The following is a 25,099-nucleotide window of genomic DNA, read 5'->3' as shown; positions in this document are numbered from 1 at the left end:
GTAGGCAACATAGTTCTTGGCCAGCTGAGGACTCCTGCTTGCATACACACAGGCCTGAGAGGCCTTTTTCTTTGTGTGCTGCCGAAAGTACCGCAGAAAGAATGTGTAAACAAAAATGTTAAATTAGAATTTTCTTTTTGAATTTATTTCACATGTGGGCTTCATACATTTTGACACGTTTCCAGGTCTAGCAATGATGCTAATTCTCTGAAACTGTCAAATTAAAAGTGTTGAGGCAGTGAGACACTCACCCTCTATCATTGGACTGGCTCCCAGATTAAGAGTAAGGCAAGTCAGCAATGTGCATTGCCTTAAATGTAACTCCAGATTACTTAAGAAATGTAGAGCCACACAAGCTGGATTTTCTCAACTTTACACATCTCACGTAGGTTTTGCCATGACCTTGCCTCCCCTTGTATGATTGAAGACCAACACCAAAAGTGAACATATCTGGGCCATGGGTATAATATGCCATTGACACAGATAAATGAGTGGGGATCATTGGTATGAGTGAAATGCATGTTTTTATATTGCGACTAAATAGATCTCTTGTACACCTACACTGACCTTATGTGGGACAGTTTAACATACTGTAATAGGAGAAGTCATTGTTATGAAAGTTTACTGTACATTTTTCTATCCCAAGATTAGGTGTAAGTGTGGACTGGCACTTATGATTGTATGATAATATCAGACACATTTTGTGAAACGTGATGTACATATGAGCCTTGCACTAATATGAGGTCCAATTTACTCCCTAGCGAACAAGATAGCAGACAATGCAAAGACCTTTGGACTGAGACAGCACAATGTGGGAGCATACGCAAGATTGCCTATAGTATTTTGTAAAATGGGCCGCACCTAGGAGAAGGTAAAGGCTGCTGGCATTTGGGGATCTGCTACATGGTCCAGGTCAAAGAAGACCCCTGCAGATACAGGATCTCAGGGTGCCATTCAGCAGCAAGGCATTTCATAGACCGCTCTAGGACTCTCAAGTGGACAGCAGATGGCAGGCACAGGGCAAAAGAGGGACAGATGAGCAGCACCCTCCAGGTTCATCTTGCTGCTGGTCCGACGTTTGCGGTGAAAAGACAAATGGATGGCCAGAATAGAGAAATAACAGGCCTTCTTTCACAACATTTTGCTTGCATGCCAGGAGGCATGGAATGGATTGCCACCCAAATCTGACTCTCCCTCTGGGCACCCTTTCCCTGTTATTTTACTGCAATTGTTATTTTTAGTAGGCATAGTTATAGTTAGTGTTTAGTGTCAGCATAGGAATAGTTTAGGTTAGTTTTAGATAAGACGTTTTTATGTAGTAGTTTTTTAGTCTGTTTTTATTTTGGTAGGCTTTTAAGTGGGGGGGGGTTAATATTTTGTGTTTATAAAAAACAAGAAAAATAACAAAATAAATACCCCAAAATATTTTTTAAACAGACAATTTAAAAACCAACTTCACTAAAAGATGTATTTTTAAATTGAGAGTTCAGAGACCCTAAACCCCACATTTTTATCTGTTCTCAAAGGGAATCTGTGCTTTAAGAATATTTAAAGGCAGCCCCCATGTTAACCTATGAGAGGGATAGGCCTTACACAGTGAAAACCGAATTTGGCAGTATTTCACTGTTAGGACATATAAAACACACTAGTATATGTCCTACCTTAAACATACACGGCACCCTGCCCATGGGGCTATTTAGGGCCTACCTTAGGGGTGCCTTACATGTAGTAAAAGGGAAGGTTTAGGCCTGGCAAGTGGGTTCACTTGCCAAATCGAATTGGCAGTTTAAAACTACACACACAGACACTGCAGTGGCAGGTCTGGGACATGATTACAGAGCTACTTATGTGGGTGGCACAACCAATGCTGCAGGCCAACTAGTAGCATTTGATTTACAGGCCCTGCGCACCTCTAGTGCACTTTACTAGGGACTTACCAGTAGATCAAATATGCCAATCATGGATAAACCAATCAACAGTACACTTTACACAGATGGCATATGCACTTTAGCACTGGTTAACAGTGGTAAAATGCCCAGAGTCCTAAAGCCAACAAAAACAGGTCAGAAAAAATAGGAGGAAGGAGGCAAAAAGACTGGGGATGACCCTACAAAAAGAGCCATTTCCAACAGCCATCCTAAATGAAGGTGACTTAGTTGAACTTGCAGTCCCTATTTGATATGACTGTGCTATAGATACCCATGTTATGGGAGAGGAATATGCCTGACGCTGAACAGTAGAACCTGTATATTAACCATTACTCTTGTGACCTTTTGGGGCATAATATGCTTGACACTTATATTTTACCGCCCATTCAAAACAGTCTTCCTTACAAGGTTGGGAAGTGAGGTTCTCTTGTACTCCTTTAACATAAGCAACACTAGGAAACTGTAACCTTTTATATGTGGATAAATGGTATGTGTGCAATGGCAAAGTTATAAGTTTAGCACTAGGGGCCATATGTAGCAAAGGGTTTTTTCCATTCTGTGTCAATGGGAAAATGCTTTCGTACATATGGCCCTAGATTCCTATCTGATTTGCTGGGACATAAAGTTGCAAGATCAACTTGCTCTGAGTGATCAACAACACTCCCTTAACCCCTTGGCAGCCAAGGACGTAACGGTTACTTCCTTGGCTGCGGTGCTGAGGTGCCAAGACGTAACCGTTACGTCCTTGGACAGGCTCATGAGCCTCGCCTCGGTGCCCCTAGGACAGGGATGGATGGTTAATTGCCTCCCCTTCCACCCCTGCCCCCGACCCCCTTGTGGCGTCTAATGACGTAAGCACCTGATTGCACGCTGACCTCATCAGAGGCCTACTCCTCCGCACTGGAGGCTCAGCTTCCAGCAGGGATAGGAGGAGAAATGCAAAAGCATTTCTCCTCTGATTATGTGGAGGGGGCGAGAGAGGCATGAAAGGAGAGGAAAGGCCTTTCCTCTCCTTTCATGTCTCTCTCAGCAGAAATGCCCACTAGACAACAGGAAGTCATACCTGGCTGGAAAACACCTATCATCATTGGCAAATAGTTCATGCTAAGTGTGTCACATCATGCAGTTCACTTAGAAAAAGGTAACAGACATTACTTTTGACCATATATCACCCTTTTCCCCTCCCCTGGGGAGGTGAAGCATTGTTACAGGTTCCCTGGTCTGCCACTAATGCAAAATTGTTTGTGAAAATTATGTTCAGGGGCGGCTCCTCCGTTAGGGCAGAGGAGAGTTGCCACCCCCCTGCCAGCAGCGGCTTTTGCAAAACCTTTACAAGAAAACGACAATAAACTGTGTTTACAGCTGCAAGATCAACTTGCTCTGAGTGATCAACAACACTCCCTTAACCCCTTGGCAGCCAAGGACGTAACAGTTACTTCCTTGGCTGCGGTGCTGAGGTGCCAAGACGTAACCGTTACGTCCTTGGACCAGCTCATGAGCCTCGCCTCGGTGCCCCTAGGGCAGGGATGGATGGTTAATTGCCTCCCCTTCCACCCCTGCCCCCGACCCCCTTGTGGCATCTAATGACGTAAGCACCTGATTGCACGCTGACCTCATCAGAGGCCTACTCCTCCGCACTGGAAGCTCTGCTTCCAGCAGGGATAGGAGGAGAAATGCAAAAGCATTTCTCCTCTGATTATGTGGAGGGGGCGAGAGAGGCATGAAAGGAGAGGAAAGGCCTTTCCTCTCCTTTCATGTCTCTCTCAGCAGAAATGGCCACTAGACAACAGAAAGTCACACCTGGCTGGAAAACACCTATCATCATTGGCAAATAGTTCATGCTAAGTGTGTCACATCATGCAGTTCACTTAGAAAAAGGTAACAGACATTACTTTTGACCATATATCACCCTTTTCCCCTCCCCTGGGGAGGTGTAGCATTGTTACAGGTTCCCTGGTCTGCCACTAATGCAAAATTGTATGTGAAAATTATGTTCAGGGGCGGCTCCTCCGTTAGGGCAGAGGAGAGTTGCCACTCCCCTGCCAGCAGCGGCTTTTGCAAAACCTTTACAAGAAAACGACAATAAACTGTGTTTATTACTGTTTTCTTGTAAAGAGGCAGGGCCACAGGGGTGACGAGCAGTGAGGAGGAGTGCACAGCACTCCCCCTCAGTGTGCATGTATGTTTGGCCGGCCGTCTCTGGCCGGCCAAACACACATGCGCAGTAGGCTCTCTCCATCCCGACGCTGCGTTGCCAGGCTGGAGAGAGCACGCGCAGGGCGCTCCCAGCCATTCCTGGTGCTGCTCTGAGCAGCATCAGGATTGGTCGCAGGGCAGGCTGGGAGCCTGTGCCTTCAGCAGAGGAGGGGCACGGTGGTGTCAGCGACGGCGGCGATCGAGGTAAGTGTTTTAAAAAAAAAAAAAATGTTATGTTTATTTTCCTCTCCCCCCATGCACTGCCCCGCCCCTTCCGCGCGCTGCGAGCCGTGCCTGATTATGTTATGTGTGGATTCACTTACACTCCTTACGTGAGACATCTCTGGGGCAGAATAACATATGTCAGCTATTTAGCCTGTTTTTCATTACTCAGCATTTATCAGTACACAGGGTGAGGCAAGGTGCACTTGCATGTCATTCTCGGTACTGGGTTGCCCACGTGAATCCTTGTGTGGCACAAGTACAATGAAAATCCACAAGGAATATGGGCATGAGTATCTGGCTAGTATTGGTACAACCATTGAGAGTTATGCATTGTTGCTTATATTTTGAGTGAGCAGTGAGGTATTCACGTTAGGTAATGATGTTGTCATCTTTACTTTGCAACATTTATGTGGATCATTGCAACAATGATTTGGCCTCACATGCCTCACACATCCCATTTATAGGTGGTAAGTGTTTGTGTACTTTGCAAAACTCTTCTCACTGTGTGTCTATCAAGGAAATGCAGCTTGTTGGTACACACTGACATTATATGGATAAACTACACATTGCTCATCATACCACTGCAATGGATGTAACTGATGTAGGTGCACATGCAAAGACAGCATGTGCAATTAATTTGAGCTCACTCTTCTTCAGCTTCAAAAAAGGTAATTTGGGTGTTATAGTTACATTCTGTATGTACACTTTTGAGGAGCCACCACACAAATCTCGACTGGTTTTAAAAATATGTTATTTATTATTCCAGAGGTTCATATTGTCACATTGCCACATGTGAGTAGTTGATGTTTTAGGTAAAACAACACTTATGGCAAGTAATTATGTATTGTGCCTCAAGATACATTTGATTACAAATATGACTTCACATTTACATGTGTATAGTGAGATCAGTGAGGAGGAACAAATTGCCATTATCAAGTGTAGCATATTATTTAGGAGCACTGGTGGACAAGATAAGCCACTGCACAAAGAGCGCTGTGCTGGGTTCCAAAGAAGGTGGAATGCTGGCTTTCACAGGACAGATAGGAAAACTGGCTGGGGGTAGTCATAAATGTTTATCGGAACGTTCTTCGTCCAAAATTGTGGAACTGTACATTTCCCCCTCTGATGCATGTTTTGCCTCCCCTGGACATTGTGGTATTGGAATGGAAGGCAACTAAGAGATGTTACTAGTCTCTAGCACACATACATCAGAGGCAGAAGATGTAAATCCCATGTTCCCAACAACATTTGTGAGTGCCAGTAAGGCAGAATGGTAGTCCCTGGCAAGGGTTTGCTAGTTAGCTAACTAAACCACAATATTGCTATTGAGGGCACTTTCTGATGCTATGAAAGAGTCATTCTTGGTTTCCAGGGACTGGACAGATGTATTGATGTTGTTGTTTTTCGTTCTGCATCATGACACCAATGATGTCAGCTAGGGATTCATCAATTCCATGGAGCTAAGAGGAGGTGTCTGTGATTGCCTTAGTCAACCCCTTATTAGGGCTAAGACACCCAAGAGTGCCCACTATGGTCTCCATCCCCAACTGGACTTCCTCAGCCATCCGCTGCTGGACTCCTACCGCTCGCCACTAAAAAGTAACTTGGGGGTCCTCAGCTGTTATATGAGTGGTTGATGGTCCATGTTCAGTTTCTGTTAGATCATCGGGAAACCCAACAAAGTCATCTTCCCTTGCCAGTGCCAGAGGAGAAGTTTCTATACTGTCCAGGAGCTGTTGGGAGGTGTCTTTTTCCATGGGGGGCAGGATGGTGTCCTCAACAGGTTGGGCATCATGGACAGGCTGATCTCCAGGAGATGTTGTTTGACTCTCTGGAAAGAAATAGAAATTTGTCATGAAGATCACATGATTGAATATGACAAAAGTGAATTTTGTTACAGTCGGACAGTATTTATGATCAGTTTCAAGTACACTGGAATATGAGGGAGATGTGTTTCTTGCAAGCATTGTTCAGACCCAGGGACTCTACGACATTGCTTACACTGATGACAACCAGTTCATACATTAACTCTCAGGAGACACCAACACCACCAAAAGTTGTTACATTATGCCACTGACAAACATAACAAACACTATGTGAAATAATTGCTCATACTCAACCTGACAAGACAGAAGTGATGATAGTCTGCAACATAAACTCACCCTGGTTGCCCAGAGAACTAGGCCCAGACAACTCCCCCTCTAACCACCCCAGAAATCTAACCATTCATCCTGGACACCAAACTCACCATGAGACTTCAATATTACCACTATCACATCCACCTGCTTTCACATATTTAGCATACTCAGACATTTCTTCATATGGCTCCCTCCTGCCACCTGTAAGACCATCCCCCAGGCTCTCATCTCATGTAGGCTGTACTACACCACTGCCCTCTACTACAGCATCTCTGCAGGGGATGGAAGAGTTAACATGTGAGATATTCCTGCCCATTCCCTTTCACACTGCGTAGCATTGTGCAGCAATGTGTTGTGCTGTGTTGCACTGCATGGCAGTTTGAACAATATGGTCCCTTTTTTTACTAACCCTGTAGTTCTTGCTGGTCCTCTACTTCAGCACTGCCCAGACATTCCACTCCAGCTACCAACTCTGTTGGGATGAGGGATGCCACCTGCTTCTCCAACTGGCCCAACTCTTCCTGGACATCAGGTCCTCCTTGGGTCATCATGGCTCCCTTAAGGTTTCTGTCCAATTTTTCTTTTGTCCTGCACTTGTAATCATGCCACCTCTCCCACTCCAGGATTGTCCTCTTTGTTTGTGCAACACAGTTTAACTTGGCCACTATGGTTTGGCATATTGCATCTCTCCTTGATAATGGCAAATTTAAGGTGACAAATAACAGGTGTTACTTTTTGTCACCTCACTGATTAGTATCTGGTTCTCCTCACTGACGTTGGCCTTCCTCTATCTTTTCCACAGGGCTAATGGCAAGTCTTCTGGGTTTGGGTTGCTATCCTCCTGGCTCCCTGGGGTCCTTCTATGTTTCTATGCATCAAAATTCGTGATGCAACTCTGGTCCTTGTGCCTTGCTGTGCCGTCCCTTAAATACAGTGCATCCATGGCTCAAGGCAATAGAGCACAAACATTTGTAACCCAATACTGCACTGCGCAGCATTGCATCAGTAATGCTAAATTTGACCCCTAGTCTTTTTTAGTTTCCTGCAGTGGTTACAACCCTTTATCATCGATTAGAACGTTTTCCCACACATGCTCAAGAGTATTACCGCTTTTTCATTGCTACTCACTGTTGAGAAGGATTGCTACCAAAGCAATGGGCAGCCACTTCCTTAAAACTATGCAACAGACCACCTGCCTCAAAGCCACCTTTTGGTTCTCTGTTAGCAGCAAATATTCACCACACAAACAAGGATGCCTGACAACACTGCCCATAAAGGTATTTTTGTGTCTAATGGCTGCAACGTTTCCACATTTCTAGACCCATGATGGCTTCTTCCACTAGCCCACATCCTCAGCATCCTGCACTGAATAATTATCTTAATAATAATTACCTCTCTAATAACCTTCAGCACCGCCACCAAAAGCATCTCCCTGACTCACTGTGACTTTCTGCTATGCCCATTCCTCCACAGCCCACTAATAATAAAAAAAAGCTGAATCTCAAACTTCTCCTTCAAATGTAGACCATTACCATTACTACCTGCCCAGATTACTCTTGCCCTGTCTGTCACCCTCCTCGTCAAGCAGCTCACGGGAGTGCAGCCTACCACAAGCACCAGTAAAAGATTCAAAATTATGTTTAATCTAAAAGGTATAGTGAGCCATCCATGTCAGCCCATCAGTAGCTTAACTCACCGACATCAATCCGACCTTCGAAAAAAAATACAAAGGCCAAGATTTACTAATGCATTGCCCCGGGTTCGCTTCACAAAAGTAACACAATCCCAGTGCAAAGCTTTGAGGTATGATTTACTATCCAACCCAACCCACAGTTTGCATTGTACAGTTGACCAAAGTAACGCAAAGTTAAGCTATGTGACACTTTTTGTTACTTTGTGTCAAGGGGGCATGCCATGGGTGGTACATGGTTGGTACCTGGGCAGTCCATTGCAACCACCCAGGGGTTTTGAAGTACATCTACTAACATTTGTAGACAAGAATGTGTGCCAAAACCTTCCACCTCCTTGAGGAAAGTGTAATTAGGAGAAATGTTTTTATTTCTTCTTATTTTTCCACCTTTGGATGTGTGCCTCATTTTACATACATGCAAAGAGGGAAAAGTCTTAAAGAGAAATGTGCTTTATAGAATTCACTATGGTGCAAGGATGTGTGCTTTGGCAGATGGCAGGCAAAAGCACAGCACCGCAGAGGGAGAGAATAAATGTGCTAAACAATTGCACTTCTTTGACTCTCTCATTGACGTGACGCATTGCAGCAACTTTGGTTACTGTGCTGCTTTGCATCATATATTAGTAAATCTGGACCCCAATGTTTGCACAGTGTTCCACTTGTGGCTGATGATGTCATTCTCTAGTGAAAAAAACTGCTACCTTTTTTTTTACCAGTAATGCCAAGGTTGGTGGAGGGAAGCTGCCAGTGGAGTAATGAAACTTGAGGGGCCCGTCCTGCAAAGTACATGGAGGGCCCCCCCCCCGGCCCACCACTTATCACTTTGCTCAGTGTACTGTGTTGAAGGCCCCCCTGGAGTTCGACCCCCGACACACACACAGCGGGGGCTGCAGGGACTAATGTTATGCCACTGGAAACTGCCCTAGTTTAGGTCAAAATGATATGTTCTCTCAAAAATTCTTGTATTTAAGAGGATAATGATTATAATGCCTTAGGAAATATTTTTAAATTGTTTATTGTTGTTATTTCCACAATCATATACATTGTTCAGCTATTGAATAATTGTTGTGTCAAAAATAATCTTGGCTCCCGACAGATGACTCCACCTCTCTAAACGTAAGGAACTTGAGGTGCTCAGACTGAATTAGTAAAGCAGAGGTTGGCTGTGACCACAAATGGGTGGGTGTTGAGTTGGTACTGATTGGCCATTACCTTAGTCTCATGATAACATTACTCTTCTCTCTTTCGGCTGCAGTGTATGTCCTTCGGACGCAGAATACTGGGTCGGCGTCTATTTGAAATGGTTGTGCGGGCCTCCGTTTACCGGCAGTTTGTCGCTGGAGAGTCATTGCTAGAGATCCAGGAGTGTATGGACAAGCTGAGGGCACTGGGAATCCGGCCCATGCTAGCAGTTCCCATTGAGGAAGACATTGGAGCTGAAAACACTGGGTGAGATTCAGCCATCATCTGAACTCAAAACACTAAGCGAAATTGACTCCTCATCTTTTTAACCTTCTATAACCTTTACTCTGTTTACCTTTTATGCTGTTGCTTGAGGTTCCTTGTGTTCTGATTGCAAAACATGGTCTTTGGAATCCCGTGATTTCCATTGTGTGTTCCAGGTATTCGATACTGTTGACCAATGGATGACTGCTTAGGATACCACCTGAGGTGTTGGTATATCATTTTCGAGAGTTTTTATGGATTTATATCTGAATTTTGCTAAAGGGACGTTGGTCTTGTGTTGTTTTTCAGTTCATACAATGGAAATTTAGAAGGTTTGTTAAGTTGTCTGGTGTTGGTGATGGGGTATATGTGATAGCATTGTTTAGGCATCTATGGAGTTTTCTCTGGGGTTGTCACTGAGGATAAATATGGGGCAGGTATGAGGAATTTCTCTTTTTTTTTATTTGGGGCTTTTCTGATGAGGGAATCAAATGGCATTGTGACTCCTCAGAGAGGTATGTATGAGGACTCTCATGTTTATGTTCGGTTGTCTGTGGTATTTGCTTTGTGTGTGTGCTTGTGGTCGTTTTTAGAGATTCTGGTTTATTCGTAGGTGTTTCTGGAATATGTTTTGGGGCTTACTTGTTTTGTTTTGGGTTATGTGTAGTTTATTTTGTGTTTGTCTTTGGGCTTTGCTTTGGAGACGTCGCTCTGCTTTGTTTTGGCAGTGCATTGTGAAGCTATCTCTGGGGGTTTGTTTTGGGGGGCTCGTCCAGAATAGTTCATATGTGTCATTATTTCGAGGTCATCGTGGGGCTTGTCTTGTTTATTTTGAGGAGTCTCAGGTTTGGCTGCTGGACCTGTGTATGGTCTGTTGTTGCAGACTTCAAGTTGGCAGTGGGGTCTCTCAGAAAGGAGCTCATGTTCTGTTTCTCTTTCACAGGGAGGTGTGGTACACAAAGAACTTGGAAACAATGTTACGATGTGTGGAACTGTCTGCCATCGGGGGGTCACGCTCCATGATGCAACTCAAGATCACTGCTCTGATGAACGCAGATTTGTGTGTAAGTTCACAATACACATCGCGAGACACATGAGACAAAGTCACTACAGATTATATAGTCAATGAAACTAACTAATAAAATGAACGGCCAAAATGTTTTTTTTAAATTTTAAATTGCCACCTATCTATTCACTGTATATAAACCACATAAATGTGGCACACAAGTACCATGCTTTGTTATACGTACCATAATACATTGAAGAATTTCAGTCACCTTAGTAATATTATCACAGGGTTATGATTCATTATCAAATATTTTATTTGCAGAAATAGTCTACACCGATTGGTCAACGTGAGAAAATTGAAATTTCCTAACAGTTCAAATTATGTCACGCGCATAGCACATGCAATAAGAACCCCTCTTGCTTGTGCACATTCAACATTTCCTTTTCTGCTTACTGACCAAAAAAAGCTCAGATCTACCGCCAAGCGAGTGAATCTTAAGCATTAACCATGACAGCAGATATTTTTTCAACTGTAATTTTAATTTTTGAAGAGTGTATTTTTCACTGTAGTTTCTTAGAGGAATTGTTACACCAACACAACTCCATAGGCGTACAGACTGGGAGGACATTACAGCACAAGTGTGAGCAGCCAGCTTCGAGTGGTTTATGTGTAAAAAAAGACAATGGTGGGACTATGTGCACTCAAATGCTAGAGCTTCACCAGTGAAAGTTAAAAGTTCAGGTATCGATTCAAAATCATTTTTGTATAGTACCACCAAGCTTTCTTCAGGCTCTTCTTAGTCTGTCCTTCCATTGGGTTTTGTTGTGCCACAAGCAGTTAAGGTTACCGTCTTCACAAAGATATCTGATTTCTTGCCAATGTTTCACTGAGAACCTGAAAACACAGGTGGCTTACCGGTACCCTGTCACGGCTCAGGGGTATTACAGGGGGTGGGGTGGCGCAGGGGGGTGGTTCAGACGGCCGGTCAAACACACATGTGCACTGAGGGGAAAACAATCTCGGTCTCAGATGTTGTTAAATATTCTCACACCGTTTCTCTGGAAATGTTTTTAGGCTTTAATTCAGTTGTTATACATGCTTTATTGATTTCATACACAGACGTCTTACTTGCGACCAAGAGAACTGTTGTATAGGCATTTTTAAGTGTTGCTACTTTGCTGTGTTCTAAATCATGTAGTAAATCTGTACGTTTCTTGATAATGTTTTTCTTTGCGATTAAATTTGATAACAGATCACTCCACTTTAGCCATATAGCTTCACCAGCCAGAACTTAAGCTGTACTTTCCAACTGCCATCAAGCATAATATTATAAATTTTAAAAATGGGTTATGAGCGGTCTCCTTTCCAAAATTTCTTGTACATGCAGTGAGGATAATGAGCTTTATTACTTGATTCATTCTTTGAAAAATGCCATTTTGGATTGACTAAACCGGATCAAACAGTGCACCATCACTGTCCTTACAAGATACCCCATTTCACTGATAGATCACCATCAAATATTTATTTGGAAGTCTATAGATTTCCATTTTGCAACATAAGAATGAGACTTCCTGTCTGATTTTATTACTATAGATCACATCTACTTACAAACATTTTCTCAGGGGCCATAATGTACGGTCAGGGGTCCGGAAGCAAGGATTTGGTGTAACAAATGTGTGCATAGGGTGGACTGTCACTCATGGGTTACATTTGTGGGGTTTCATATAATACCACTCTCCTCTAAAATAGGCTGTTAACCTCTTTACAAGATATAGATTTCCCCAGAAAATGAGTTTATCAATAGTGATGATTGTGTCATATTGTATTTAAATGTCACTCTCTTCACTGCCTCTTTGGCCGTTTATTCTCCCTTGTCTTTAAAAGTCAAGTGTACAAATGAAGTACCTTCGTATACAACTGGAATGAAGTAGTGTTGGGACATTAATGGTAAACAATGATATCCAATAAGGATGCAATCTATAAACCAATCACTGGCCCGGACCAAGAGTACAGGCCTCACAGTCTCTTTCTGTCTTCATTGGAAGGGCTTAAAAAGGCTACATCAAGGTGGTAGATGTTGTGAAAAAGTAGGCAGAACATTGATGGAACAACAATGTGGGCAATTCATATGGGGGCAAACAACATCTCCAGCCCCCCCCACCCCCCCCCAACTGCTAGAAGCAGTCACATGTTTAGGTTATAGCCATGGTACTAGAGGATGTGATATCTAATCCTATCTTTACAAATATGCTTGTAGTAAACACTATGAAAAAACTTGTAAGGGCCCCTAACACACTGCCATTTACCTTAGTAGGGTAGTCACTGAAGAACCACCCTGACATCTGTTGTGATGCATCTTTTTAGCAAGCAGAAAGCTATATAACTAATTGACATGTTTTTTAATCCCATCTTTCCCTTGTGACCAGATTGTGTGACAATCATGTTATAAACAAATTTCTTTGCTCTATTTTTTCTAGTTTCTAGTTTCAGCTTTATTTTGGTAAAACAATACCATAAAAGCATACTGACAAAATTCTTACATTTCTAAAAGGAACAAAGACACTTTTTAAGAGAAAAAAAGACAAAAAAAGACAAAAAAAACACTAAAAACAGATCGAGACCAGAGCTCCCTCAGGGCCATACAATACAAATAGGCAAGTTATGGGTATAAATGTTATTAAAAATCAACAATTAATCAATAAAACACTATAAAATATACAGTACACATCATCATGCAAATCACCATATAAATATTATAAAATTTTATAAAATACCCCTAAAATATAAACCTTTATACAAAAAACAGTTAAAATTGCTATTTCACTAGTAGTAGCATTAACTATGGACTAGCTCAAAAAGTGACCATTATGAAAATAGGATATATGCTTTTGAATGATTATTTGCCTCCAGTAGGCTCAAGTTGCCTCTACAATCTTAGCAATATAGATACCATCATCACGTGAGGGGTTATTTGACTAATTTTTAAGAGATGATTAACAGTCCCTAGGGCCCAACGATTCCTTTCTTTCTTGCGTGCCTATATTACTTAGAGGTCATATACGATCAAGTAATGCAAAAAGGCACATTGTTCTAGCAGCAGCTAATATTCACTTAACTACTAGAAACAAGTTATCTGATGTTGGTCTTAAAAACAGTAAAAAAAAAAAAGTCGATTACAGTATTTCATTAGTAAGACCCATAAAATTTACTTCCCGTGCCATCAGGCACTTGTTTGCCTAACTAAGAGGAGATTTTTTGGGATAAAAGTAGATAAATATCAGAATCCAGGAACAAGTTTCATAAGTGACAATGATCATTCTAGGTAACTTAATCAACCTCCCAGTAACTACGGTCCTCCCGGGCATAGACAATGTCCCCTGGGCTAGATATATCCTTAGCTGATTGTAGGACCCAAGGCCATTGAATTGCAGAGGGTGACTCCCAATTATCGATTTCAGGACCATAGGTTGACTTTGGGAGTTTTGCCTGAATTAAAGTGCCTACAACCTCAGGCCCGCCTTGTCTCTGATGAATGAAATTGCTATTAAGAACCGGCTTAGACCAAAAACAACATATGGTATCGAGCTGGATCTCAAGAATCTGGCAGCTTCATTGTAGTTCCTGATTCCAACGTTCCTGCAGATGGGTCGGATCCATTTCTTCCTTAGTTTATCGTAGGCAATGCAATTTAGAAGGACATGATCCGTCGTTTCTGGTGTCTCCATATTACATAGCTCGCAGGTCGCCTCATGATTACTCCCATTCAGGAGGCCCCATTTAAAGGTAAAAGCCTTGACCTGGAGAATCCCATATCGATACTTCATAAATAAAACTTTTGCTCGTCTAGGTTGAATAGTATCGATCCATTCCTCAGCGCTCGGTAGTGGTTTAAAATCCAGAAAACTTAAGGTTAGTCTACCTGAATCCTTGCTATGAAAAGGGCTATTAAAGATGAAGTCCCAAAATACTTGCTTTAGTCGGATCTTTGATTGGGTTGTGAGAATATGCGGTTCATCCCAATAGAATTTCAGCCCTAAATTGTAAAAGCTTTGCCTGATATAATGAAGCCACGGGAGGGAAATAGTCTTGTCCAAGCCCATGATCTCAATTAATGCTTGCCTGTATTGGATCAATTCAGGGGTTGTCCAAAGTCTACACCAGTAGAGCAGGGGCCTTAGGGCTGCTAATTTGCCTATTTGTTTCGTATTAGTGTCATAGGCTAAGGGAATCAACGGAGTGGATGGAGGGAGGCCCAATACCCCCCTCATGAAATTATTTTCCTGAGTGGCCAATGGAGTTAGTTTTGTGAATCCCCAGAGTTCTGCGCCATACAGAGCAGCGGCCTGTGCTTTGCACCTATAGATCTCGAATACTGGTGACACAGTGCTCGACCTTGAACATTTGTAATTTTTACTAATTGCCATGGAGCTATGAGTTAAGGAAAAAGCAGCTTTGTTGATGTGCGGCGCCCATGACAATTTGGCATCAAGCAGTATCCCTAGGTAGTTGAAATTTTTAATTCATTCCAGTGCCTGCCCTCTAATCCAAATGTTTCTCTTGAGTGCTTTGTGAGGGTTAACAGTTAAGTATTTAGTCTTGTTTGCATTTATTTCTAACCCCTTCAAGCTGCAATACTCACTGATTTTATCTAGTAGAGTTTGCAGGCCCATTGGAGATTGAGACAATAGGATGGTGTCATCTGCAAAAAGGAGGGCGGGGACTGGATCATCATTCAATCTTGGTGAGTCGTGGTTACTTTGTTTCAGATGATGAACCAGATCATTGATGTATAATGAGAAAAGTGTTGGGGCGAGCACACAGCTCTGTCTCACCCCCCTCTTGATAGGTATTGGGTCTGTCAACTCTCCTTTTGGCCCCCACCGGACCTTTGCGAATGTATTTTCATGTAGCCTCTCCAGCTGGCCCAGGAGGTTCCCTGGCATGCCCTGTTTTCCTAATGCTGCCCACAAGGAGTCTCTCGGCACCAGATCAAAGGCTGCGCGCAGGTCCACAAACGCGATATACAGGTGGCCTTTCTTTAGTCTAGTGTATTTCCATATTATTGTCAATAGCCTAAAGGCCTGGTCAACTGTACTGGTCTGTTGTCTAAAGCCTGCTTGGTATATAGACATTATGCTGTTCTCTTCTATCCAGGTATTGATTCTATTCAGGATCTGTCTAGCATAAATTTTTTGTGTGACGTCTATGAGGCTAATTGGTCTATAGTTCCCTGGGTCTTCCCTGGATTCTTTTTTGTGGATTGGGATTATTTCTGCCCCTGTCCATGTCTCGGGCATTAGGCCTCCCCTTGCTATAGCGTTACTTAGAAGGTTTAGATAAGGTGCCCAGATTTCTATGCTATGTTTGAACAAATCCCCCGGGATCTTATCCAAACCGGGGGCTTTTCCTGGCTTGATTGCTTCAATGGCAATCACCGTCTCCTCCAGACTAAACTGTAACTCAGGTAAAATACCCCAAGTAACTGGGGTTTTATGTCTTGAGGGATAAAAATCGAAGGTGGGGGGGTCAGAGTAAAGATATGTAAAGTAGTTAACCCATGTTTTGGGGTCTATGTGATGGTCTGTAGTAAATATCCCCTCTTTGCTACCATGGGTAACTATTTTCGAGAAGGTCCTTGCATCATTGCTTTTTGCTGCTACCAGCAGGTCTTGCCATTTTTGGTCCTCCCAGTTGCGTTGGGCAGTAGCCAGCGTTTTCTTATAACTGGCCCTTGCCTGCTGTACGGCTAATTGATTTTTTTGCTTTAGTGCCTCTACCAGTACTCTTTTCCTCTCTCTACATTTGATAGTATACCATGGACTGTTAGGGGTGGTTTGGGCCTTCTCCTTTTTGTGCTTATTCTGTAGCTGTTTGGTCAGGACAGGTCTTAACATAGTGCTCAATGAATGGTGGATAGCCGTAATAGGAATGTCACTAGGTTTATTCTCTGCATAAGGCTCCAAGAGATCAGAAAATATGTTGTAAATATTTATCATAGTGACCTGATTGCCTAGTATTACTGGCCATTTTACAACCCTTCTGTTGTTACTGAGGGTGGGTTGTAACTCCACCTTATCATGTTCTATATATTTTGAGTCCAAATCTAAGAAGTGTGCCTTGAATTCAATTATTAGCGGGAAGTGATCGCTATCCCTTCTTTTATCAATTTTAAAGGTCGCTAGTCTTTCCCATGTGTTTATACTATGCAGAATGTAATCTATTTTTGAAGTTGAGTTGCCTCTCTGGAAAGTAACCAGATTAAGGCCGACTTCACCCACTCTGCCATTGCATGCCCTCAGTCCATGGTTTAATGTAAGGCTCATGATTTGCAATGCGGCCACTGTGCCTGGGACAGTTTTTTCTATTGTTAGGTAAGGAATTGTTCTCATTCGGTCTTCCTCTTCTGCTAAATGTTCGAATCCAGTTATAGGTTCATAATTACAATTAAGGTCACCCCCTATCATAATTGTCTCACCTACTGGAATTTTTTTGAGCAGGTCGTCTAGTAGAGTTATTTCAGGAGACTCCACGTTTGACTTTCTAGGTCTTATATATACATTAAACAAGTGGGTTATTATCTTTTTTTTTTTTCCCATTATCAACCATAAAATGTCCTCCGACTCAGTGGCTTGCATGCGTATCTCAACATTTAATGAGATCTTCGCCCATACAACCAACCCCCCAGACGGTCTCCCTCTGGCAGCTGAAGTTGCACTGATAAAGTAGGTTTTATATCCTACTTTATACGGTGGTTCTTTAAACCACGTCTCCTGGAAGAGACAGACATGGTGTCGATCAATATAGTCCTGCCATTCGGGGTCTATAAGCTTATTTTTTAAGCCAGCTACATTCCATGAAATCATGGTGATAGGACCCCTTCCGTTTAGGCTTGTGGCATTGAAAGTATGGCTCGGATAAGTTGTTAAATTTTTCCTACCATAAAAAAGCTCCACTGCGCTCCCTGCCCCTATAGCATGAAGATCATTCCCTTCATGGGGCTCCCCTACTATTGGGTCCCCATTGGGTTCCACTTGTGCCTGATCTATCTGGATTAGTCAATCTACTCTCTCAAGGTTTGAATCATAATTTCTCTTTTGCAGTCCCTCATTGTGATTGAGTTTATGCCTTTGTACTCGAAGTTTGGTAATTAATGGATCCAAGCTAAACCTCATGGCATTGGAATTAGGGGCGGGGATTCTCTGTTCCATGTCAATCAAACCTCTGATTAATCTTCCATCCTTGAGTGTTAATGCAATAACGTCAAGTTGCCCCCTCTCTCCAGGGATTCTTTCTGCCCCCCTAATATCTGATCGAATTATGGATAAACAGTGTCTTTTGGCCCTAATCCAATGTATAAGCTTGTTTTTTAAGGAGTCCTCATCTTCTCTGCTATTTAAGGGCAATTTTGGAACATTTAACAGATGAACAACATTGGTCCTAGTAGGAAACCTATCCTCCTCAGAGTATGGATTCCATATAGTGTTTTTGTTATAATCATTAGATACTTGGGGATAGGAGTTCAGAGTAAGTTCCAAATTTCCTTTTTGGGGACCTTTTACCAAACGGAGATCTCTTTGTGGTTTCCCTGTTCCTTGGCATAAGTTACTATCATTTCTTCTCTGGGAATTGCGTGAACCAATATGTTCCACATTGACCCCTATCGTGCATCCCTGTGGTTGTTGTACAATCTTAGCTGTAACTGGGGTAAGGTTAGGGTTAGTAATCAAATTTTGAGGATATGTGGGTCTACCTTGTAGATGGAGTGATATGGGGGGGGGGACTCCCTTTCGCATTGGCCTCTATAGGTACCCCTACCCCCCTCCTTTTCCACAATATCTGTTAAGGTTCTTACTTCAAGTTTCAAATCCCTAACTTCCTGGATTAATCCAGTGATTAGATCATAAAGGTCTACTATAGATCTTGTTTTATTTTTTAGAGGGTTCCCTGATTCTGAATTGAGAGGAGTGGTCCTTTCACTATCTAGCTGTACAGTTGGGATAAATGGGTGTAATTCATCCACGGGTTCCCCCTCTTGTGCATTCTGTATGTTACTACTATCGAGTTCTGCCAGGACTGCATATTTATTAGAGCACCTAACTTCGCACTCCTGGATATGGCCCTTCTTCCTACCATTATCAATGGTGCATAGGTGTATGGGTCTAGTTGCAGCAACCCTAGGGCTATCAGTCCTGACATCAGATGGTGCCTCCCCCTCTTGCTGGGAAACAATCTCTATCGCTTTATCTTCCACTGGTTTGATTTTCTTCGCGTAATAGGAGGTAATCTTTTTGTCGGGACCCTCCCGAATAGTGGTCCTACTGCATAGTAGTGATTCTACCTCCTCGATAAGATCGTCTATTTCAGCTATTGTGCAGTTCTCACCCGCATTCCTAAGTTTTTTTACAGAATTCATCTTCCCCCTTGGGGGTTCTGATGCCTTGCGTTTTCCCATGGATTAAGCTGCCTAAATAGTGCTTTGGCTCTGTGAACCAGTCCCCAATATGTAATTATAAAGGAGAGTAGGAGAAGGGCTGGTAGGGATAGACCTATTTAGCACAATTATCTTCACATAGAAGAACGATAGCTATATGTTTTCCACTATAAATATAAGCAGACCTCTTGCCAGTATAAAAAGGCAGAGGCCCAGCCTGGCCCCACTCCAATATTTATCGGGTAATGGAAAGAGCGTTGCAACAATAGGTGGAGAATACGGTCCAAAGGCCCTCTATAAAAGGACCTATTTAGGAGTAAGTATCAACACAGTACCTTCAGGCAGCTATACGTGTAGATTGGCATGTCCATGCAACTTTGGATAAATGTCAGGGGGGTGGCCCTGCCTCTTTCTGGCAATGACGGGCAAGGACGGGCCCGCCCTTGGCCCGGGCTTTGCCCGGGCGCGTCCCGCGCGGCGGGAGCGCGATAAGAAATTTAAAGGGCTCCTGCCCTCGACACGCCTCCCGGGACCTCCTTGCGCTTCCCGCGACGGCGGGAGCGCGATAAGAAATTTAAAGGGCTCCTGCCCTCGACACGCCTCCCGGGACCTCCTTGCACTTCCCGCGACGGCGGGAGCGCGATAAGAAATTTAAAGGGCTCCTGCCCTCGACACGCCTCCCGGGACCTCCTTGCGCTCTATTTTTTCAACAAATGGAAATGCTTACTGGTAGATTTATGGAAAGTGATGCTGCACCAAGTGCAGCGCCACTTTTCCTGTGCCCCTTAGCGCCCGTCTTGCACCACTATGCGTGCGCTGTATTTAAATACAAAAACAGATGATGGACAGAATACAGAACAAATCAAACATTCATCCAGAGTCATAGATCTGGGTTTATTACATAATTTTTTGCTTGTCATGCATTCCAGTTTGGACCCAGCCATATGCAAATCATTCCTGACCCTGTTCCCCACTGGGACAGTCCAGCCTGAACTGCTGGACCAGGGCCTCCCTGGGCCAGAAACAAGCATCCCCGGACAGATTTCATGGTATCACCATTCATTAGCCAGGCTAGCCTGATCTGAGGGCACAGAAAGCATGGGACCCACATCTGGGCATACCCTTCCCACTTAGCAGGGTCAAGACTGATTTACATATATCTGGGTCCGAACTAGGGTGATGTGGCAAGCAAAATAATGATGGATTAAACCCAGATATGTGACTGGGGGTGAGCGTTTGAAAAGTTTCAACACTCCATCCATCATTTTATTTTGTGATATTGCCTTGTGCACCAAAAGTGGCTATGGTATGCCCAGACGTGGATCCCTTGCTTGCTGCGCCACTAGATTCAGGCTAGCCTGGCTGATGAAGGGTGATACCCTGAAACCGGTCCAAGGATGCTTGAATCCTGTCCAGGGAAGACATGGCTTGGCAGTTTGGGCTAAGGGTCAAGACTGATTTGCATATAGCTGAGTCTGAACTGGGGTGATGTGGCAAGAAAAATAATGATTGATTAAACCCAGATCTGTGACTGGGGGTTAGTGTTTGAAAAGTTTAAACACTCCATCCATCATTTTACTGTAGTTTGTGGTATTTAAAATACAGCGCACCATGGCACTGAGTATGGGCCAATAGCGTCATTCAATGTGACCCTATTGAGGTACTCTGCAGGAGTAACGCCAAAATATTGGCGCTACTCCTGCACAGTACATAGGGGCCCATTCTAAATAATTGAAGCCCTCTTTTAACGTCTGCTCTGAGAAGGCGTTAAAAGTGCCATAAAAAATGGTGCAAGGAAATCTAAAAGATTTCCTTGCACCATTTTTTCGCCCCTCCCAAACGGGGGAACGCCCCTTTTGCATACATTATGCCTGGTGCAGGCATAATGTAGCACAAAGGGTTACAGAGACCACTCTGTAAATACGGCGCGGGGATTTCGGGCCTCGCTGGGCCACATTAACGTAAAAAATAATTACGCTAATGTGGCACAAGGTGGTGCTAAGGGCTCATAAAAAAGCCCCTTAGAGTCATGCTAATTTGTGGTAGTATAATAAAACTAGACTCAAACACAATATACATTGGTTATAGGTCCCTGGGTGAGACAGCACCCAGTCACATATTTTACTCACTAAAATATGGCATAGTGGGAAAGATAAACCTGCATTTTAAAATTAGGTGACCTGTTGACCAAATTGTTTGATCCTGAGCACATCATGTTGTCCCTGTGCCTTTGTCCTCTTAGCTATGGACTGAATTTTTTATATTGAATATGACCACCTACAACACCATAACACATTATCTAGCGAGCAAGGTGGCTCAGAGAGTTGAACACACATCACCAACAAATGTGGTCATCGGAAGGTCCTGAGTTCAAATATTGGCAAGGTAGACTCAGCTTTCTGTCTTCTATGGTAAACAAACTTTATGGCAGTTCCCTGTTGCTTCAGGCCCACTCCTCGGCCTACTCAGTGTGCTTTAATGTAGATGTTTACAGTCCTTCTTATTAGCGCCTTTATATATGTTTATTTGTCTCATACGAAATATAGAAAGCAAAGGCAATTTATATCAGCATCGTTTAAAAGTGTTTTATCAAGCTCAACCATTTTTGAAAAATTACATTGTTTCAAATGCATCAAAGGCAACTAATTAAGGAAGGTAAGCTTTTACCTAAAAATACATGCTATATGCAGGACAAACTAAGATCAGCATTACTAATAGTATTGCTCTGCAAGGCCATTCATTTTTTTAGACACTGAAGTTTAGAAAACATCAGGAATTGTTTAAAGATATGTACTGTTGCCTTTCACGTAGACCAGATAGTTGCAGCCACTTGTAAAATTATTTACATAAATAGATAAATAAAGTGAGGCCTTGACTGTCCGGTGACATTAAGCGAGAGTGACTTTACAGTGTGCTACCCCAAAATGGCATGAGGTGACTGTTTCCAGTTCTCCCATGTCAGAATCACACATTGCAGCACTGCTGTCCTTAGAGTGCCATTTTGCTGTGTTGGCGTGTGCTGGTAGAAACCAGTTTTTAAATTTCAGGTACCTGGAATGTCACACTTCTGGCGTGATTATGTCAAGATAAGTAGAGCTGATGCCTGGGAAGATTTTGTTACTCTTTATTCAGACACTATGGGGTTTTCTAGGCTGAAACCAGCTATTTGATTTTGTTTTAATCACCAGTAACAGTCCTTTATTTACACTGGTGTGATGATCAAAACATTCCAGAAGTTCTCCCATATGATCTGTGTTAGAAATGGGGTTTTTGGTTACCCCCTGTCCAAGCAAGGACCCACACTCTAGTCAGGGCAAAGGAGAATCACCCACAGTTAACCCCCGCTCACCCCTTGGTAGCTTGGCACAAGCAGGCAGGCTTAACTTCAGTTCTAGGTGTAAATATTTGTACCAACACACACAGTAACTCAATGAAAACATTACAAAATGACACAACACAGGTTTAGAAAATAGGAAATATTTCTCTAAATAAAACAAGACCAAAACGACAAAAATCCAACATAGCCAAGTTATTAATTTTAAAAGCAAAAGAGCCTTAAATCCTTTTGTAAACAGTAAAAACTCTGTTAGCGTTGAAAAGTACCTGGGTAGCGTCAAAATAACATGCACTGGCGAGTGTGCATCAAAAAAGGTTATCAATGCGTTGATTTCTCACCCAGACGCGAGACCGTGCGCCATTTCTCCTTCTCCGGTTGGTTCGGCGTGCATCAGTTTCCCTCTCTGCAGGAGAGCGATGCGTTGATCCGGGCAGCACACAGGTCCGGGCAGGCGTTGCATCGTTTTTCCGCAGCCAGCAAGGTTTGCATCGAAAATCCTACTGCACGGTATTAGCAAAACCGCGCTGTGTGGGTTGCAATGTTATCGGCCTCCGTTAGTGATGCGGCATGTCGTTTCTCCAGCCACCTGCGTCGATCTTCCAGCTGCGCTGCAGGCAGTGCGTTGATTTCAGCAGTGGAGCTGGCGGCGCATCTTTTCTTCAGCCTCGTCTCGGAGGTTGCGTCGGAAATTTCCCCACATGGCAGTCGGTGCGTGGATTTTCAGTATTTGTCTGCCAACATCACCTGTCAAGGCCCCAGGAACTGGATAGGGCACCACTTTGCAGGGCAGGACTCTCAGCAGAGAGTCCAAGTGCTGGCAGGGGAAGACTTTGATGGCCCTGAGACTTCAACAACAGGAGGCAAGCTCAGGAAAAGCCCTTGGAGATTTCTTCACAAGCAGGAATGCACAACAAAGTCCAGTCTTTCTTCCCTTGCACAGGCAGAAGCAGTAACTGCAGGATAGCTCCACGAAGCACAGTCACAGGCAGCACTTCTCCTCAACTCTTCTCCAGACAGAGGTTCCTCTTGATGTTCAAAAGTGATCTAAAGTCTGTGATTTTGGGTGCCCTTCTTATACCCATTTTGCCCATTGAAGTAGGCTTACTTCAAAGGAAAGTCTCTCTTGTTTGTGAAATCCTGCCTTGCGCAGGCCAGGCCTCAGGTACACACCAGGGGGTTGGAGACTCCAGTGTGTGAGGGCAGGCACAGCCCTTTCAGGTGTAAGTGACCAGTCCTCCTTTCCTTCCTAGCACAGATGGCTCATCAGGATATGGAGGCTACACCCCAGCTCCCTTTGTGTCACTGTCTAGAGAGAGGTGTAAACAGCCCAACTGTCAAACTGACCCAGACAGGGAATCCACAAACAGGCAGAGTCACAGAATGGTTTAAGCAAGAAAATGCCCACTTTCTAAAAATGGCATTTTCAAACACACAGTCTTAAAATCAACTTTACTTAAAAGATGTATTTTTAAATTGTGAGCTCAGCGGCCCCAAACTCCATATGTCTATCCGCTCCCAAAGGAAATCTACGCTTTATTCATATTTAAAGGCAGCCCCCATGTTAACCTATGAGAGGGATAGGCCTTGCAACAGTGAAAACCGAATTGGGCAGTGTTTCACTGTTAGGACATATTAAACACATTAGTATATGTCCTATCTTAAACATACACTGCACCCTGCCCTTGGGGCTACCTAGGGCCTACCTTAGGGGAGTCTTATATGTAAGAAAATGGACGGTTTAGGCCTGGCAAGTGGGTACACTTGCCAAGTCGAATTGGCAGTGTAAAGCTGCACACACAGACACTGCAGAGGCAGGTCTGAGACATGATTACAGGGCTACTAATGTGTGTGGCACAACCAGTGCTGCAGGCCCACTAGTAGCATTTGATTTACAGGCCCTGGGCACCTCTAGTGCACTGTACAAGGGACTTACCAGTAAATCAAATATGCCAATCATGGATAAACCAATCAACAATACACTTTACACAGACGGCATATGCACTTTAGCACTGGTTAGCAGTGGTAAAGTGCTCAAAGTTCTAAAACCAACAAAAACAGGTCAGAAAAACACAGTGGTGTTGCCCACTCCACCCCCAGGGTGTGACTCTTGCCCCCCCCCCCAAGTGCAGCTCTGTCCACCAGGACAGCAAGTCACAGTGGCCACTGACAGCTGTCAGGGGTGAGAGCTAGGCCCCAGGCTGCTCAAGGCTCTCCAACCTCTGTGACTGTGGAGGGTGGGGGGGGGGGGGGGGTAGCCCCTGGTGCCTGGCACCTTTTGACCATTCTCCCTTCCACCAGGTCAGCGATCACAACCTTACCATGGTCCTCCTCTCTGGGGCTCTGTACCCTCCCTCCAGAAGCGGCATCCCCAGAGTTCAAAACAGTCAGGGTGCTTGTAGAAGCAGTCCTGCACAATTTCCCACCAGTGCAGGGAAGTTAACCTGTAACTGGTCTTTCAACCTGTGGTCTGTACCTTCAGGTTGGACCAGGTCCAGGGGTGAGGCTTCCCTCCCCCTGCCCTCCCTTCTGGGGTCCTGCACCCCCCAACTTGGAGTGCCCTCCCCAGAAGACAACATGGTAGGGGCACTGTTAGCAGTAGCCCCTCCCTCCAGTTCAGGGGGGACACCCTGAACCTGGCCTTCCAAACCAGGATCTGTACCCTTAGATTGAACTGGAGTCAGGGGGAGTCTCTCCCTCCC

The 25,099-nt window shown here is 43.8% G+C and overlaps 1 protein-coding gene across 1 annotated transcript in view; it reads left to right on the top strand.

The window, feature by feature from the left end:
- Positions 1–25,099, top strand: part of PRODH2 (proline dehydrogenase 2) — a 273,534-nt gene that overhangs the window by 66,144 nt on the left and 182,291 nt on the right. Inside the window, exons 2-3 of the mRNA XM_069243992.1 lie at positions 9,433–9,626; positions 10,567–10,687. Of these exons, the coding sequence (XP_069100093.1) occupies positions 9,433–9,626; positions 10,567–10,687 (315 nt within the window). The remainder of the gene's footprint in view (positions 1–9,432; positions 9,627–10,566; positions 10,688–25,099) is intronic.

This window comes from Pleurodeles waltl, chromosome 7 (assembly GCF_031143425.1).
Source record: "Pleurodeles waltl isolate 20211129_DDA chromosome 7, aPleWal1.hap1.20221129, whole genome shotgun sequence".
In the NCBI taxonomy this organism is placed as follows: Eukaryota; Metazoa; Chordata; class Amphibia; order Caudata; family Salamandridae; genus Pleurodeles; species Pleurodeles waltl.
Note: the sequence above shows the minus strand (reverse complement) of the source record. Positions and strands in the feature narration are given on the sequence as shown.